At 36.5% G+C, this 19,051-nt stretch overlaps 1 protein-coding gene across 4 annotated transcripts in view; it reads left to right on the forward strand.

The window, feature by feature from the left end:
• The window catches only part of FNBP1L (formin binding protein 1 like), a 60,106-nt gene that overhangs the window by 27,196 nt on the left and 13,859 nt on the right, over nucleotides 1–19,051 (forward strand). For 3 of the 4 annotated variants that reach the window (XM_080407115.1, XM_080407112.1, XM_080407113.1), the window contains exons 2-8: nucleotides 4,131–4,246; nucleotides 12,267–12,320; nucleotides 13,907–14,054; nucleotides 14,453–14,515; nucleotides 16,049–16,153; nucleotides 16,656–16,784; nucleotides 18,885–19,031. In XM_080407115.1, the coding sequence (XP_080263241.1) occupies nucleotides 4,131–4,246; nucleotides 12,267–12,320; nucleotides 13,907–14,054; nucleotides 14,453–14,515; nucleotides 16,049–16,153; nucleotides 16,656–16,784; nucleotides 18,885–19,031 (762 nt within the window). Of the gene's footprint in view, nucleotides 1–4,130; nucleotides 4,247–12,266; nucleotides 12,321–13,455; nucleotides 13,615–13,906; nucleotides 14,055–14,452; nucleotides 14,516–16,048; nucleotides 16,154–16,655; nucleotides 16,785–18,884; nucleotides 19,032–19,051 lie in introns of those variants that run through there. The other variant, XM_080407114.1, reaches the window with a different exon arrangement.

A 19,051-nucleotide genomic window follows, 5' to 3' on the forward strand; every position in this document is an offset into this window, starting at 1 on the left:
TGTAAGAGGGGGAGAGCAAATCTTGAGTTTAACCCAGGAAAGGCTGTTTTGTCTCTGGTGATTCAACTTGGCTCCTTCGATGCATCAGCTGCTATTACCTGGTACCTGCAAAAAACTGCTAAGTTTACAAGTACATTGTCCCATGGTTCTAGTAAATAATTTGGAAGTAGAATTTAGGGAGGTAACATTTATTTTGGAATAGTCCGTATTGACCTACTACGAAGTTTTTGTGGAGTGTCAGATTGGTTTGTTTATAATGTAGGGGCTTTGGGACTGCATTCCAGCTTTGGAGTGGGCAGTTTCCACTTAGGGCCACTATCCATTAACTGACGTTAATCAGTTTCTTAAAACTGCAGCTGGCTGTTCTTGAAGTTTTTTACACAGATTGCATGCTCAGCTGCTAAGGGGTGTGAGAAGTGACTAGGCAAACAGCAATACATACTTGCCTTGGAATTTTGTTGAGAACATACTCTGCTATCAAGGTAATAAACAGCCAGATACTGTATTTGCTGATCTTTAGTTAACGCAGTCGTCACCCTTCTTGTAAAGGAGCCAGCCAAATTAATACAGTGATACATTTATTTTTAAATTCCAGGCTTAAATTCGATTGCAGCTGTTTGGTCCATTTCCTCCTCTGTACAGTATTGCCTGATATTTATCCTTTTTTCCATTCAAGATACTGTTTGTCTTGGCTTGTGTCTCAATGTGGAAGATTTTTCTGCTTGTGTTCCTGTATGAAAAGGAAACTTTTTGCTTAATTGAGTCCCAGAACTCAAATATGGATGCTTCTGGAGAGAAGTGGAAAGGACCACCAGTAAATCTGTGGCTCACCTCTAGAAGCCTTTCTGAAAAGGCCATTCCTTTCTGCTCATTCTTTGATGCTGCCTTCATCTTCTGCTGCTTTATCTCAGTGTCATTACCGAGCAGTGTAGGGTGATTTTTCTGACTGTGGACTTTCATTCACTGGTTTACTGTTTATAGAGAATTTGAAAAATAGTGAAGCTGATGTGTTTTTAATTTTCTTGATCTGTTAATTGAGAACTCTGTTCTACAGCACACGTGACCTATAGAGAACTTGAGACATTATCAATATGTCTAATTTAATCCAATAAATCAATGTTTATATTAGAGTTTATAGTGTTTTAATTTTTAATACAAATCCAAAAATAGTTGTGCGTGTGTGTATATATATTCCCTTCCCCCCGCCCCCCCCAGCATCCAACTTCGGTCATTCGTGATCCAGTTTTCAAAAAATGCTTTGGTACTTCTTGACAGTATTATTTTTTTTATCCTTCATACTGTGTGCTTCATTCTAAGAGACTGCATAATGTAATTGTGGACCAAAAAATGGCAGTGAAGCCATTCATTGTGAAGCTGCCTCGCTCTTCAGAAGAGTGGAAATGTACTACTGCCTTTTTTTTTTCTTCTTTTATTCCAGTAAATGTGGACTAATGGCCCACTAAATTAGGATTTCCATTTCTTATCTAGGAGATCATTAATGCATCCATGAGTAGATGTCAGTAATGGTGGAGGAGCTGGACTAATGCAGAAGTCTGCAAAGTAGTGGAGAAGTTTTTTTTTTTTTTTTTTTTTTTTTTTTTTTTTTTTACATGGACTTTACTCCATTCAGGTTGTTCTGTATATGTTCTGTGCCCTCATACAGGGAGGGAAGAAATTCTGTCTTCCCTTGAGGGTGGGCGGTGGGATAATCCTACAAAACTGCCTTTGCACAGAGCGTGCTGTTTCTAGAATTAGATGAAGAAGCAGAATTGAGGAAAGGAAGTGTTGTTGGCACTCAGTCAGTGTTAAAATACTTCTAGTAAAGAGTGAGGGGTGAATAGCATATCAAAGGTACCTACTTTTTTCCATTCCAGTTTCGTATTAGTAGCAGAGAATTAATTTTGACCAGAGGAGTCCTTTTTTGTTTGAGCAAAATATTTGCAAAGCCATCCTCTCTAGTTACATGTTTGGAAACATAAGTAATGTGGTGTTCCATAATGCTAATGAAACCTTAGCAGCAAATGAGAGCTTTGTGGACTAAAGAGCCTAAGTAGGACAGCAAAGGCTTTATTCTGCTGTACACTGAAGGAAGTCAGTTCTTTTAATGGTCTTGGATGTTGGCTCTGTGCCAAAAGCACCTTTTGGAAACAACTTCTGGATGCTAGGTTAGTGCTGTCAGTGATTACCAAAATGAGCGGAATATAAAAAAGAAAGTAATCTTGAGATTGATGATGTATTTTTATGCATATATGCAACAGGGGTTTGACACTACAGCATGGTAACAGTGTCCCTCTTCCCACACACAAACGGTGGACATGTAACTTTTCTAAAAACAATAGCAGGAAGGTCACTTTATTTGACCAAAGATATTTAATGTGGAAATGTCCAGTTGGTGTAAAGTGGGTGCATCAGAACAATAAGAGATAGAGGCTGTGGTTTCCCAGATATATTACAATCTTGTATTTAGTCCTTCTCCTGTCTCTTGGCTGTTCATAGGGTTCTCTGGTGAAACTGATCAGAGGAAGTGGTTGTGGTTTTGGTGGAGAGAATGATGCAGTTGCACATGGCTGGTGGTGGAACGGGATGGATGCTTTTGGTTGGCAGTACTTCCATGCCATTGCATTGAGTGTTCAAGGCACGAAGGCCATGGTGGTTAGTCCATAGTATAGGATACTAAGGGCTGCAAGGCAAGATCTGAGAGCAACCTGAATCCTGTCAAGTTGTTTTTATTATTATTATTATTGCTGGTAGTATATAGTTACGTTGTCTTGGTATCTCTTTTAGTGAATGCATTTGACTTGAGTCTTAAGCCCTGCAGCATTTTATGGCATTTTTTGATTTAATTTCAGACCATCCTACTGCATGCTGAAATTGAACTTAAATTGGTAATACTAAAGGTCAACATAATTCATTAGGTTCAGGCAAGTTACTGAATCTGCAAGAGACAGCCTCTGATAAACACTCCTTATAGTTTTTTGTGTAAGGTAAATCAACTTTGCCTTCAAGTGCTTGCTTTAGATTTTTTTTTTCTTTTCTTCTTCTTTTTCTTTTTTAAATTTGCCATGAAGCATGTTTGGATTCAGCATATACATGACACAAACTTTGATGTTGCAATTACTTGTCTTTTTGGATTACTCAGTAACTGTTAAGAAGAGTTTACTGTAAATGCTGTTGTAAGCTGAAAAGCCTCGGTTTTGTCACTGGCAGATTTTTAGCATAAAATACAAATACGTGCTAGGCTAAAAATATTTGCTAAGCTGTATTTTGTACTTTTATTCATTCCTGCCTCTAGTTCCTAACGCTTATTTCCACTTGTTTTTTGAAATTTCAACTTGTCCTAATTGGTGTATCTTCCACCTGTTCATCAGTACAGAATACAGTGAAAGATTGATGTTGAAGATGATTTAATGTATTAAAAATCCCCACAATTTTTTTGGAAGTGTGGTGTATTTTTGACTGTTTCTCCTCTTTGTTTTGCGTGTTAACTTTGCTATAGTTTTCTTAATGGCTGAGGACAGGTTTGCTTGCTTTGGCATCTCTTGCTAGAGCTGATCATGATGTGTGGATATAGATTTGCTTTAATAAATGTTTTTCATAGGCAGACTACACCCAACTTAGTCATGCAGCTATAATTTGTATTCTTTTTCTTTCAGTGGGTAATTGTAAGAGTGAAAGTAATTTTCTGTATCCAACAAAATTACAATTTCTTGTGTTTTACAGCTGCCAAACACATCTCTTCTGTGGAACGGTCTCTTACTTACCTAATACTGATATTTGGTTGTATCTTTGTTATCTTGGTGGAGGAGATCCACTTTAGAATTAAAAGGGGTTTTGGGGAAAAAAAGACACGTTTGCATTCTGAAAGTGATCAAAGACTGCATACAACTTAAAATGCAAGTATTTAGAGCTGGTTTTACAGAAGGAGGTAGATCTGTGCCTGCACATACAGCTTACTGTTAAGCTGGTGTACATATACATATACACACATGACTTGATTTATAACTTGGATAATTTCTATCCGAGTAGCGAGCCTTCCTTCACAGCACAACTCGTAAATAAATCATGTGTCATTTCTGGTGCTGCCGTGAGTAACTAATTCTGGCTATTTTTGTTCCCTTTTGTTTTTATAGGATCAATTTGATAACTTGGACAAGCATACACAGTGGGGCATTGACTTCTTGGAGAAATATGCAAAATTTGTAAAAGAAAGGATAGAAATTGAGCAAAACTATGCAAAACAACTGAGGTAAGGATTTTGTCTTTTTAAAAGAATCTTACCACTTAACTTAAAATCACTATATCAGATGATAGGCAAGTATGTAATGTGGTTAATGGCCACTTTCCATTTATAGAGTGAATTAGATCACTAGTTCTCCTCATGACAGACAAGTTGTTCTTTACCAGTCCAAAACAGAAATTATCTTTGGGTGTGCACTTGCTTGCTTGTTTTCATCATCTTCCCTCCCTATCTTCTCACCCACCCTTCAAATCTTTGAACTAAAAAGATTTAGGACTTAAAAGTTCAAGATTCAATACAAAATAAAACCATACTAATATTTTTCCACAGACTATCAGGCTCTTTGTTGTAAAGTGCATTATCCATGTCTACATTTTTCTGTGTGTGTGTTCAACCAGTTTCAAGTTCGTGCTACTAATTAATTTCTCATATTGGATTGGCAAAAAACACTACATTGTGTTAAGAAATCTGATTGAAGTCATAGAGTAGAACTTGAGAAAGCAGCAGATCTTCCTGTCCCTAAAGTGCACCCTTTCCGTAGCTGGTCCTGTCCCTTTGGGAGAGACTGTAACCCAGCCACCCTTTGTCTTAACTCTCCAGTCTGCTTTCTACTGGTGCTGAGTGAAACGTCTTTTAGGTCCAATAGGAATTTCCCCTCACAGATTGTACATGAGTAACAGCAATGGAAAGGCAGAGAAGAACATTCTTCAGAATAAAGTAGGGTTGATTTTTACCAAAAGGTGCACACAGTACTTGAAGAACAAGATTTAAAATAAGTCACTCCTGTGAACTTGGCCTTCACCACAGTCTTTGCTGTCTTGAGTCTCTCCGGAAATTCAGCTGAAGCTGCTGCCTAGCTCTTGTCAGACTGAAACTGGTAGCAACTTCTCTCCTGTGGTGTCTTCCATCACCTCATCATTGGAAAACTAGATTGTCACCAGTTACAGAGTTGAGGAATTGTTCCTCATAAATGCAGTAATGAGGTTCACAGGTGAGGGTATGGATGTTCTTTGTCCAGGCTGCTCTTTTCCTTTGTGATTTCTTTATCAGTTTCTTTTGATCTAGTTGTGTATATTCACGTAACATAATACCCCGTTACTTTACTGAAGAAGTTTTTCTCTTAAAAGGAAGGAAATAAATATCACTTTTCCAAAGCTGGTGTAGAAGAACTTCAGGAGGTAAAGGAAAGTTTGAAGCATGCACAGCACCAGTTCACAGCCCAGTTTTGATTTGTTTTCAGTTGTCTGTTTAAAAATGGAAATGTGTTTTTATTTGCACAGACCTATCCAGATCTTTTCCTGAAGTAGTATGAACAAATGCTGTTTTGCTTAATTATATTTAACGGTTCATTCCACAGCTAGCAAGATGAGATACCACATTATTACCTCAGGATCTGACTAAAAATAGGAAGTCTCTGTTCAGCATTTTACTCTCTTGGGGCAAAACTATTGATTTTTCTTAAAGTGTCTTTGCAAAAGAGTTATGTCAAGTACCCTTTCTGCCAGATGACTGGACTGACTGTCCATGTGCAGTAAGTATGACAGTTCTGGGAAGCACATGTCTTGCTGCACACGTGTTGTAGAGTGCATGCATGCACTTCCTGACTGCTGCCAGCGAGGGTCTGGGCAGCCCACACCCGAGAGGTGACTGATTTTCTGCCAGTAGACCTGTTCATGAAGCTGCTCTACCGATATTCTTACCTGTGTATTCCTTGGGGGAGAATTGATTTTTAGTAGTGAATGTCTTGTGGTAACAACTTGATTTCAGCCATCGTTGCTTTTGAGGACACTCAACTGTTCTTAACCTTGCAAAACAGACATGAGGCCCCAGGAAACATTGAGATCTAGCAAAATTTATACCTCCAGAACCAGCCATCCTGCAGCTTGCTCCTGAGAGGTTCTGAAAGAGAAGATCTGTGGGATGGACTATGTTTCTAATGAATTCTAATGCTGGCAGCATATGGCTGTGAGACATATCAATATCTGTGATAGAAACTTCTAGCTGATCATCGTTTTTTCCTTCTGTAATGAAATAAAATCTAAAAAAGTGTGTTGAGAATCTCTTCATAATGAACTTTATAACTGAGATTTATTATTCACTTGTTTAGTAGATGTGTAAACAGTATGGTGAGTGGTCACCTCTTTGTACTTCTATAGCTCTTTTAGTACTTGGATGGGAGACCAAGGAAAAACAAGTTTACTGAGGGAGATACTACTAGTTATGTATGTTGGCACTTTTCTTCTGTCTTGGTTTCAGTGTAGGCCACGAACATTCTGCTGAGATTGTTGATGGATCTTATTCTCGTATACTTAAACCCAAGGATGAACATTTCATAACAGTTTTCATAAATTAGAGTCCATGTCCTGGCAGAAATTCACATTCACTTTGTGTATACCCTTGCATTTTGATAAACTTTTTTTTGATACTGTCACAACTTAATGATGAGACTTTCCCAGATGCAACAGCTGTTGAATCTTCTGAGGAGGTGACAAGTCATGCATGTACAGCATATGAGTAGCTGTTCAAGTGACCTCACTATATTCTTACTGTATGCAGTTATTGCAGTTTGTGGTTGCCGAGTAATTCCAGAAATAACTTGTGAGAATCCTGTGCAAATGCTGGTTTTTGGTTGCAAGTAATTCTTTGCTATTCTTCTTTAATAGGCAGTTTTTGATACTCAGAAAAAGTGTAAGAAAATTTGAAACCATTGAAGAATCCTCAAGTGTCTACGGAGAAAAAAAACTCTAGAGAGCTTATCTTGTCTTTGCAATATACTTTGTTCTGAAAAAAAGCAACTATAATTTGATCTTTTTGAGCTAACTTAAAGGCAAACATTGTTTTGCGTAGCTTAGTTCTCAACTAATGTATTGTGGTACCCCAAGAGTTGTGAGGGTAATTACAGGTCGTTACTGAGTTACAGGGATGTGAATCAGTGCAAACATATTGCAATATATGTTGTAAATGAATCAATTTCATTTAAATTATATGAATTTAATTTGTTCTTACTTTATAATTGAAAAAAATAGTTTAAAAATGTGCTAAATTCTGGGCTCTTGGCCTAATTTTGTAATTGAATTCTCAGATGCTGTTCTTGATCAGCATTGTTGCTTAAAAGGGGTGAGGCAAAGGTCTGTTTTGTTTGCTTGCACGTCATCACACACAAAATAACTCCCTTTTTGTTGCATTATGACACTTGAGAAGACAGAGGAGTGCCTCTTCCTGTAGTGTTGGGCAGTAATACAAGTTATACCTGCAGCTACAGGTGAAACTGTCCTGCGGAATAAGATTTCGGAATTTGGTCAGCTTCTCTACTGTCAAGTTTAAAGAAAATAGCAATGGTTGTTCTTGAACAATATGAGTGTTTCCCTTTAAAATTGTGTTGTGATCTCTGGGGATGTCTAGTTAATCCAGGCAAATGTATTTTTCATGTTTCTTCTGCATACTGTTGTGTATAAGTGGGATTTTTTTCTGAATACGGTATTAATATATGTATATGTCTTGTCAAATTGAGACATAGTAAATGCATTTTTATATGCAGAATCTTGGAAATGTTATTGAAAATGGGTGTAGCTCAAATGTGAAGTTGTGGACACAAATTATGACCATATGTGTTCATTTCTCAAATCTCTTCCTTTGATTGGAGCTGAGAATTTACGTTACTGATTATTACACAAATATGGATGTGACAGGGTCTTTTTTTTATAGTGATGTTTCTGCAAGCTAAAACATATAAATTCTTAATGGTTCCAGGACTATTCAGTTCTGTAAACTCAAATTCCATGTTGCAATTTGTAAAGATTCATCTCTTAAAACTCTTTCCGATGACGTTACTAAATACACTTTATTGTCATTGCTTTCACACATTCCATGGTACTGGTATGCAATCACCAAAGCTGTCAAAAACCCCTATTTGGAAGTATTACTTTACATATAAATAGGAAATGCTGTTAAGTACTTATTACGGGGGGTTTTTTTTAGTAACTTATGAAAGCAGACTTCAGAGTTTGTTCCCAGGCTCATTTGTAATGTGATGTAGAGGCTGTGGAGGTCTAGTTATAAGCAGATGCCGCAGTACCTGAGCTGCAGCCTTAACACAGATTCTACCATGTTGATGTTGCTGCCCCCGTTCTTTACATGCTGTATTAATTGACTGAAGAAAACTTGGTTTTTATAAACACAATTTTTGTACAGATGTCTAAAATTTTATGTAGATATTTTATGTACGTGACTGTAAAAAACCATGAATTTATTAACTAGTTTACTTTTTGAAACTTCTGGCTACTTGACTGAGGTACTATCGGTAATACAGTCTAGGCTGCTATCGCACTAGTGCTGACCTGAGACCAATTTATAATGAGAAGTTGATAAAATTACAGGGGCAGCACAATTGGATGTGGTTAGTCCTGCATGAAGTCTGCTTCCTGATGGCTTTAAGATGGAGTGTGGTAGTAGTCTAAACTGTACTTCCAGAGCTTATTAAACTGTCATCAACCTACACTTTGCTAAGGAAGTATAGAGCAGTTTATTTTATAGATTTGGTTCAGTTCTGATAGTCTGAAATTACTTCTGCAAATTTTCTTCTGAACTAGTCCAGATCCATACTTGGATTGTGAGGGTTAGACACGTTTAGATAAAGTGTTAGAGAGTATTATGCCCCCTTGAAGTGTGAACTGGCTCCTCTTTGAAATAACACTTCAGTCTTCAGATCCACTCTCCTACTAGCAGCTTGCCAACCTGCGCTTTTTCAGATATCTAAATCTAATTTCTGTTTTTTCTAAGTGTTGGTGTTCACTTCTTGGAAAAGCCATTTATGCTTCATTGTTCACGTGAACACTGGCTTTTTCTTTGAACTTTAAATTCTGCATTTGCTTGTCATTTCATGTATGTTGACTTTGATTATTGTACCGTAACTCCTGATCACACAGTGTCTCAAAACTGCGTGTTCCTGTGATACTAAGGTAGACAAGACTGACTAATGAAACTGACTTCTGTTGGGAGAAAGAATTACATAGTATTTTTGTCTTCCTAGAAGTAGTAAACAGTTGCATTAAAAAGTGAAACCAGAACAGAGATCAGCATGCTAGTAAATAATCTGTATTTGTGACCCTTCTCTCCTGCCACTTCAAACTAACTGTTTATTAGTAAGTGGTTTCTTTTCTCATTTTTAACACCTCTGAAAATCTTCCCTTTAAAAGGCTTCTGCATGGTTGCTTAGCTACAGCATCATATACTTGTTACGCATTTCACCTTCTGAATAATAGGTGAATTTTAGGAGTTTCCCATTTGTTAATAGGTATGGAGGAGCAAAGCAGAAATGTAAGGGAAAACGAAACATGGGAAAGTTAGTGAAATGATTGTTTGGGTTTTTTTTCTTGGGTTTATGCATTTTCCAATCAAAATGTCTGGATTTAATCCCTACCAAGTAGAATGTTGCAAGAGGCAGTGGATTACTGGTGATAGCGAAAAGAGATTCTTGCTTTAACTTCAGTGAGAAAGTTCTTACAAAATGTGTAGATAGATTTTACAAAGTCAGTGTTTATTTTGTTTCTTAGTACATACTGATGTAAAACGGACTTGACTATTTTATTATAGTGGTTCTTTCTGGTTGTAGGTATGGAAAGAGTTAAAGGGTCTGAGCTTCTAGTTCCACAGGGATTCCCTGCTCATATTTTGGTATATACTTCATGACTGAACATAGTCTCGCTACTTGTACCCTTGTACCATAGAGATAATGTGACTTCCAAATAAATTGATTTGAGAAATTGCACAAGGTTATTTTAGACGAAAGCAGGATTAGCACCCTTGTTTTAATGATAAGATAGTTCATAGTTTCTAACAACAAGAGTTATTATACACGGACAGTGGGAATGAAATACAAAACGTGCATGTGAGGCTTTGTTTCACAGAACCTTCTGTTACTCCTCCTCTCCTTTTTTTCTGTAGCACTGGGGATGTAGATTGCTTTATATAGTCCACTTCATTGCTGCTTTTTGGGCTGTATTAATAATTAGTCTAAGAAGTCAATGGCCAGTTTCTCAATTACTACTGGACAGACAGATGGAAGAATTCTATCCAGAAGCCAATTAAAAGACAATTGTTAAAGCAGCTCTGCTAGGTTTGCATTGGTTATACTTCATTTATTCTTTGTATGGATGTGTGAAATAGTTTCACTACAAAACACCATCCCTTTACACAGTACAGCAGTTTGAATGTAGTCTATTCCATACCAGTTACAAACCAGGAGTGTTCCTTGCATAATCCAGGCTCACTTCAAGAGCACGCTTTGAGAAGCCATCCCTGACAAGCTCAAGGCAAACACTGTCTCGAACAAAATTACTCAGTTTTGTGCACTTCTTCTGTTGTTTGTTTTTTTGTTCTTAAATGGAAGGTATGATTATTTAGAGATGTATGGGGAAAACTATTGCCAGCATTGCGCTGCTTCTGCTTGTGGGTTGCAAAGCAAATAACTGATGTGCGTTATTTTCTGTGGAGATGTTAATTCACACTTAAAAGTATTGCTTTAATAGCTTAAATGAGAAGTATCATAGCAGACAATCTGGTCCGCACTTCAGACATTACGAGCAAGTTTTTGATGAAGTGCTTCTAGTGTTTGGAAAATAATGAGAATTTTTTTGAGGGTGGGCATTGGCGTTTAAATATGGGTCTATTTAATTTGAGTAGTAGATCTCTCTTTAAATACTGTTTGCTTTTAAAGACACACATCAACTGAGATGTTTCGCTTCTTTGACCTCAAAAAGCACAAATGTTGGGGGTAAGCAATTTGAGAAAAATCCTGTGTCTTACCTGGTTTTCTTCCATACAGAGAAGGAATCTTTACTTGCTGTAAAATGACAAATTCTCACAGGGAAGGGAAAAGAACTGTAGTAGAGTTATAATCTCAGTTTTTCTGTTTTTTGGAAAAACCTGACAATTTTGAAAGTTGCTAGAATAAAAAATGCAAGGGTTTGAAAGTTTGAACATCCAGCTGTTAAAAATGAGAAGGAAATTATGGAATTTTTTCCCAAGACTGACAATATGTATCCTTTTCTATTTCAAGAATTTTAGATGAACTCATTGCTGTCAGAAAAAACAGTATTGTAAGTCAAGGCAGAATGCTGTGCTGGAAAAAATGTGTACTTAGAAATTTAAAACAAAGAATGACATACAGGAAGGTAAAAATTTCAAAAATCACTGGACATTCTCTCCTCTTACCCTTCCTGTTTGTAAAATTGTGTGGCTTCATTTCATGTTCATCACAGCGTGTGGGATATTTGTAGCAATATACGTAACTGCAAATATTTTGCAGTTGTTTGTGTAAGCTGTGTGTGTCTGTGTTATTTATGCTTTAGGGTAGAGTAGGTGATGTGGTTTTTATGTTTCTTAAGGTGCTGTTTCTGCATTGCGTGATAGGCAAATGAGTTCATATCAGTTCTTGGTAATTGGACTGGATCATCTTTTAGAGATTTTCTTGGTTTCTTAAAACCTGATTCTTAGAACACTGGTGGTAGGGCAAAATACTGTCTTTCCAGAAAAGAGGTGTTGCGTCTTCTGTTCTGGAAATAATCTTATTGAAGGTTTGGAGATACTATGGTTAAAACTTCTACCTGGACATACGCTTAAAGCTTAATTTAGGTACAGGGTTTTGTGCTTATGGGTATAACATACAGTATGTGCTATCTGTATGTTACACAGTGGTCGTACACTTGCTTTTTTCTTGTCTGCTAGCTTCTTTTGCATGAGTGAAAAGGATTTTAAATAAAGAATTAATTACTTTATGTCTAGTCACTGTGCAGTAGAGGTTTTAAAATACTTAGGAATATATTGTTCTAGGTCAAAGTGACTTAAAACTTTGAAGATGCCATAGATTTCTACCTTGTGTTATCTAAAGGGCCTGTATAAGATGATAGGGGTAATAGATTTGTTCCTTAAAGTCATTACGAAGAAGTAATGCGTTCATGCAGTTTTCTATGTGTATGTCTTCTCAAAAGAGACTCTAAAATAGCATCTTTTTTTCATTCTCCCTTAATAGAAACCTGGTTAAGAAGTACTGTCCTAAACGTTCACCCAAAGATGAGGAGCCCAGGTAAAAATGTACATTTCAAGTTCTATGTATATGAAACAAGGACTACAGTATACTCTCTCCTTTTATGGATTTTTTTTTTTTCTTTCTTTTTTTAAGATGAAGTGTTTAATTGACTTAAGACAACAAAAGAATTGGGCTTGGCTTCTTACAGTTCTGCTGTAATTCTTAAGCATGAAACCCGAGTTTATTTCTGTTAGTATTTTAAAGTGGTAAACATGGCAGATTGTTCTTGCTCCATTCCAAATTAATCTTCAACTAGCTGAAAGTTTGAAAGCAGAAGTTTAGAATGCTATGTACAGTCTAGTGTTTTGTGGTTGGCTTTTTTTTTTAATAAAAAAGCAATTATGTGTCCTTAGGTTGTGTTTTTTGCTTAGTTGAATAAGAATTTTTCAGTGCCTTTGTGTGGCAATACAAATGTAGCTATACATTTTTATACTGAGACTGGAGTGTACACAAATAGTTATGTTTTTGGCAAGAGGAGCTCTTAAAACTGCTGATTTGGTTGGCCTCCAAAGACAAAATAAGTGAATGTCTTAACTGTGGAGGAGCAATTTGTGCTAAATGACTTTATGATTATTTATCAGAGAGGAGCTTGTTTTGCTGTCCCAGTCCATAGCCTGTTTTTTGGTGGTTTGTGGTTTTTTTTTTGTTTTTTTTTTTTTTAATTTAGAAAAACACAATACTCTTTTTCTTTAGGAATGACTTAGGAAGTAAAGACAGCGGGCAAATTTCAGGTGGCAGCTAGCGCACATGGTGTGCGCAGAGTGCCTGAGAGTTCACACTAGGATTTCCTCTAGCTCTTCCAACTATTTAAAGATCCCGGACCACAGGGAATGGCATTTCTGGTGCTAGAGCGGCATTTGAACTCCCCAGAGCCAAGCCTGTGGAGATGGCAGTATTCCACAGTTAAAAGAGAGAAAGATGTATATTTTAATGTGGTGCCTGTTGTTTTTTTTTTTTCTTTCCTCCCTCCCACACACACTTTCTACCCTTTGCCCCTCCTCTTCCCCCCTTTTTAGTGCCAGCCATAGTGGCACCTTACTTCCAGCCAAGAGGTGGGCAGGCAAACAGGCAGCTGTCTCCAGAGCTGATAGCAAACTTGTTCTGTAGATCATCCATCGGGATGCATATGAGTGGTATGATTGGCATGTTCCACCCTCAAGACCACCAAGCACAGCACATCATCTCTGCAGCAAGTTCAGCCTCCAAGCCTAGGGACGTATGTATCCGTTCCCAAGCTCAGGCCTCTCAGTTGGCAGCTTAGGAGATACCACTATACTACAGGGCTTTTCAGGTAGTATTATTCTTCTTTCTTTTCCATCCACAAAAATCCATATTCTTAAAAAATGTGTTTGAAAGAGACATTGCAACATATAGTACATGCTAGGCTTTAACATAGGCTTTCCCAACTTGGCATTTCTACTATAATTCAATTAGCGTAAAGATAAGGTTTATTGTAAAATATGTATGGGTTGGTTTATTTATTTATGTAATTAGGAGTACAGACTGTACTAAAAGAAGTTCATTTAAAAAAAACAGTCTCACTTTTATGATATGTATGTTTGTGTGTGTGTGCTTTCTGTCAGGTTTACTTCGTGTATTGCCTTTTTTAACATCCTTAATGAGCTGAATGACTATGCAGGACAACGAGAAGTAGTTGCAGAAGAAATGGGACACAGAGTGTACGGAGAATTGATGAGATATTCTCATGATCTAAAAACGGAGAGAAAAATGGTAATTGCTATATTTTGATTTGATAATAAGATATCAAAATGGATGTGCCTTTCAACAAATTGATGTATTTACCCAATTTAATGAACTTGGCAATATGTAGGTTTCGTAACACATTTATAAAACATAGTTAAAGTTATTCTGTATTTTAATGTACTGGTTTACTACAGTTATTAAACCTAAAAATTAGAATCTTGGGAGATAGTGCTTACTAGTAACTTTTTTTCCAGTGTAATTTTCATCTGTGGTACTGTTCTTATATGATGAGTAGTGTGTTCCAAAGAGTACTGGTAACTTGTGGGAAATAGTGCACATTATAGTGTATCAACTGGAGCAGGGACTAACTAATCGTAGCACTACTAAGAATATAAGTAAATTAAACTTATTTGTGGTGTTTTTAGCATCTTCAAGAAGGGCGAAAGGCTCAACAGTATCTGGACATGTGCTGGAAACAGATGGATAATGTGAGTTTGTGTTTTGGGTTTTTTTCCTGTCAATGATACACAGTTTGTAAGTGAAACTGCTGTCATCTGTCTTGCTTACACTTTAATATTTAACTATATTACTGAATATCCAAATCAAACTTGGTAACATCCAAAATGCAGTTCAATGTATTTGTAGTTCCCTATTTAAAAAAAATAGCTGTAAACAGCTTCTGTATGTTTGGCTGAAGCCTTGGCTTTTATCCAGTGTAGAGGAACCTATTTTTAACATAGGTTACAGCCTTCTTGGTTGCTTGTCTGTGGGCTGTTTTTTGTTTAGGGAGTAGTTAATAATGACTGCTTATATGAAGATGAAATCCTACGTCACTGTATTTAACTTGAGTTTGAGGGCTTGTTACATGGTGTTTGTTCAAGAATACCGCTATAGACTTTCAGGAGGTAGAATTTCTTTTTAACAGAGAAATGCAGAAGTGAATGTCTCTAGAATAGATTATAAGCACCTTTTTCTTGAGAGACATGCTTTTAAAGGAGAGAAAATAAAAAACTCAACCAAGTATGTTCAAGATGCATTCTGATATTCTGTTGGGTTTGTCTCAGAAATTTATTACATCTTTGATCCAAGTTACTGTGAAGCAGTACAGGAGAGGTGAATTTCTGTTTTGTTGTCGTGGACCCAGATAAGCAATGTCTTGCTTCAGTGTCACGTCTTAAGAGTTTAATCCGTGGTCAGAGGATCAGTGTAGAAGCAGATGTGGGAGTTTTAGATGCTATCAGCCTTCACCAAGATAACTCCCAGACTTCACCTCAAACAATTAGTTGTGTTATGTGCGCTGCATTTACTTAACACATTAACCACCATTTGCCTGACTTCGCACTGCTCAGGAGAGCAGTGCTCACACAATGTCAGTTGCCACTTTGTCTCTAGAGGTACTAACTTTTTGAGCTGCAACAGTAATTTCTACAGCTGTTGTCTTGACAACAGACAGATGTATTGAACATCAAGTGCATTGAATAGTGTTGTCTGTGCTGCTTACAGCTGCGCCAGTTGATACAAATACTGATGATGATGGATGGATATGCTCAGATCTCGGTAGTGGAGCCAAATCATTCAGACTGCCTTCAAAATAATTTAGTTGAATTCATGCTATTAAAATTGATCACTGAAGAAGGGAACTTGAAAATTCTACTTGTACAAGTCCAGGATTAAATTTTATGCCCCCTAACTTGTATTTAGGCTATTGAAGTCATGCTAGAAAGTGAGCTTGTCTGTTCATAATTTACTGCAGATCTTTGTTATTTTGTATTTTGATGATCTGATATTTTATAGCATAATTAGAGTTGTTTCCTTGCTGGTACTTCAGGGAAATAAATTTTAAATAGAAAAGTTGAAATTTTTTTGAGATTTAGTTGCTGTGAGAACAGTGTACTTACTGAAAGGTATTGAGTGAATTTCAGATATTTAAATGGATGCTTTGATATTTAGAATTCAAAATTACTGTACAAAACCAAAAGGAGATAGTGGCTGTTGAAGCAGTAAGTTTGTGGCTTTTGTAGAGCAAAAAGAAATTTGAAAGAGAATGCAGAGAGGCAGAGAAGGCACAGCAAAGCTACGAAAGACTGGACAACGACACCAATGCTACAAAGGCTGATGTTGAGAAGGTAAAAGCAGTGCCATTTCTTTAATTACTCTTTTTATCATATGAAATATTTGCATGTTTATCATCAGTGCTGGAACAACATTCTTTGATTATAAAATATGCTTGCTTATTATGTGCAAAATCAGAGTTAACAGTAAAATCTAAAACACAGAGAGGGAGTATGCTTCATTACTCTCAAGATGACGCTGTGGAGATGATGACTACCTTAAACAGGCTTACAGGTGTTTGGCATCTTGTGGTATACGTGTACAGTCATTTCTGTGTTTTAGGATATGCATTTCAGCAATGTGGCTAAGGGAGCTAAAATGATCGTTGCTCTGTATACGACAAATCAGGTCTATAGACTGCCAGTATATATGAAGTCTGACATACTTTTTACTTCAGTTAAAAGGATGTCAGTTTTGATGACTTGTATTGTTTTTGCATCATTGGTAAAATAAAATAATGCTGTATGTCATTGAAAAGCACAAGACATGTTTGAACTGATAATGCTTTTTTACTAGGCTAAGCAGCAGTTAAACCTGCGCACGCATATGGCTGATGAAAACAAAAATGAATATGCTGCACAACTACAGAATTTTAATGGGGAACAGCACAAACACTACTACATTGTCATTCCTCAGATTTATAAGGTAAAATAACTAACAGATAAAGTATGTCTGATCTTCTTCTAAGGGAGAAGTAGGTTTTAAAATTTAAAACTTCATTTTGGAGTCTTTAGTGGGTAATTTTATCAAGAAATTAGTGTAATCTTGATACAACCTGCATTTTATCATGAGACTTACTGCTTATAGTAATTACGCTTAGGCTTGTAATGAAAATACTCTGTTGCATTTTCTGTGAAGATTTTATGTTACATAGTCTTGGTTTAAATATTGCTGAAGAAGTATAGCAAAATAAACATAGGGGACATCTGGGTGAGGGCAGAGATTTAAAACAATCATTCTAATAAAGTTTGATCACTAGTCCTCTTGATATTTGTGTGTGTGTGTGTGAATGCTTTGACTCTGGCAGAGCTGAAGGAAAGCATACAGCTAATGCTGACTGTGTGGTTTAATGTACCTCGTGTACAGGTATGAAATGGGTGGATTGGAGGCAGAAGTCCTCCCTCCCCATTGCTCATTGCTTCGTCAATATTGCCAGCAATCCACAGAAAACGCTTCAATAATAAAAAAGTTAAAGGTCAAATTAGACTTCAATAAATATATTGTGTAAAAATACTTCACATCTAAAAAAGGGGATTTCTCAAGGTGCTTCATGTAATGATCAAGACTTTTTTTTTTCCTTTTTTTTTTTTTTTTTTTTTTTAAGATTCTTTCAAAACCAGAGAGGCTTTGCAAAATTAGATGGGGGGGGGAGAGCACATCAGGTGAGGGAGAGTTTGGTAGTGTGTTGGCTGTTTGGGAGAATGCTGTGACTGTAGAGACATGAGTGAGGAAATGGGAAGTGGAACGGTGACTTTATTTGAAGGTATACCAATTTCAGAGTGCTTGGTATTTTCCAGAAGCACAAGGGAGTTCATCTTTTTCAAAATTAGAAGGTCTGGGATTCACAGGAGAAAGTTGAGTTGGGTTACTAAAGAATTTTCTGTTATTCTAACTAAGCAGCACCACAGTGGGTCTGACATGAGCATACTGATGGGGGAACTGCAGTCAGAAACAGTTCAGTGTTTGTAGCTTGGACCAGAGTTCTGGTTTACCTTTATTTCTCTAGGGTTAAAATCCATTATCATTTTAAGATATTACTTAATGGTTTTTGAAATCTCCAGTAAGAGCAGAAAGTCCTAGTCTTGCTTTCTCTTGGGACTACGTTTTTATTATTTCCTTGCAAGTATTTGTTAACATTCTATGGGAGAACCTTGGGAGAGGAATTTAGCGTGGCTAGGTTGTTGCTTTGTTTCAGAGAGATGAAACGAGATGCTGTTTAGGACATCTGTCTTTGTTAAGAGTAGACATAGGAAAGATCCAACTTCTCATCCTGTTTTTGATAACCTGTTGATGTATGTGATACTGCTTTTTATTCTTTTGGGTATTTTTTTCAACCTTCAATTAGGTGACAGGTCCAGGGTTATTATCTTAATAGTATTTCTCTCTATTTTTTTCTTTTTGTTGTGTTCCAGTAGATTTCTATTACAAATCTTATGTAATGGTATTCTTTTCTCTGTTTTCTTGCACACTTCTAAAGGAAATGGTTTGTATTTCAAATGAGACAGCATGTCTAAACAGTATAGAATTGTAATATTTTTAATTTTTCCTAATTTTTAATCATTGGTATTTTTTGGAAAGTATAAAAATAGAAGCAAGATAGAGATACTTATCACCAGAGAAAAATTATTTGGAACTAGAAGGAGAGAGTGAGGAGATACAGAAATTACTAGAATTTCTTTACTATAGTTTCCATTTTTGCATGAAACATATTTTAAACTAAACAGGTGGCTGTAGACACTGTACACATGCTTTAAAAAGGAATAAGGAAATGAAAGCCCAATCCTTTACATAATTTTTAAAAATTGGAGAGTATCAATGCTTCATAATTACTGTTCTGGGCATCTTAAGTCTATGTCTGAAAGGACTTGATTATTTAAATTACATTCTGTTTTGTTAAGAAAATAAAAATACTGGGAAAGCACAGTAATTCTGTACTACACTGTGGTAACCACAATAACTGTATACATCAGGATCAAGGGAAAAAAAATTGCAAATAAAAGCTTTATTTTATCTTTATGCTTGCAGCAACTTCAAGAAATGGATGAAAGAAGGACTATCAAACTCAGTGAATGCTACAAAGGTTTTGCTGACTCTGAGCGCAAGGTTATTCCAATTATCTCTAAATGTTTAGAAGGGATGATCCTTGCAGCAAAATCAGTTGATGAACATAGAGTAAGTAGAACTGAGCAGTT

The sequence above is a fragment of the Falco punctatus genome (genome assembly GCF_963210335.1).
Source record: "Falco punctatus genome assembly, chromosome: 11".
NCBI lineage: Eukaryota > Metazoa > Chordata > Aves > Falconiformes > Falconidae > Falco > Falco punctatus.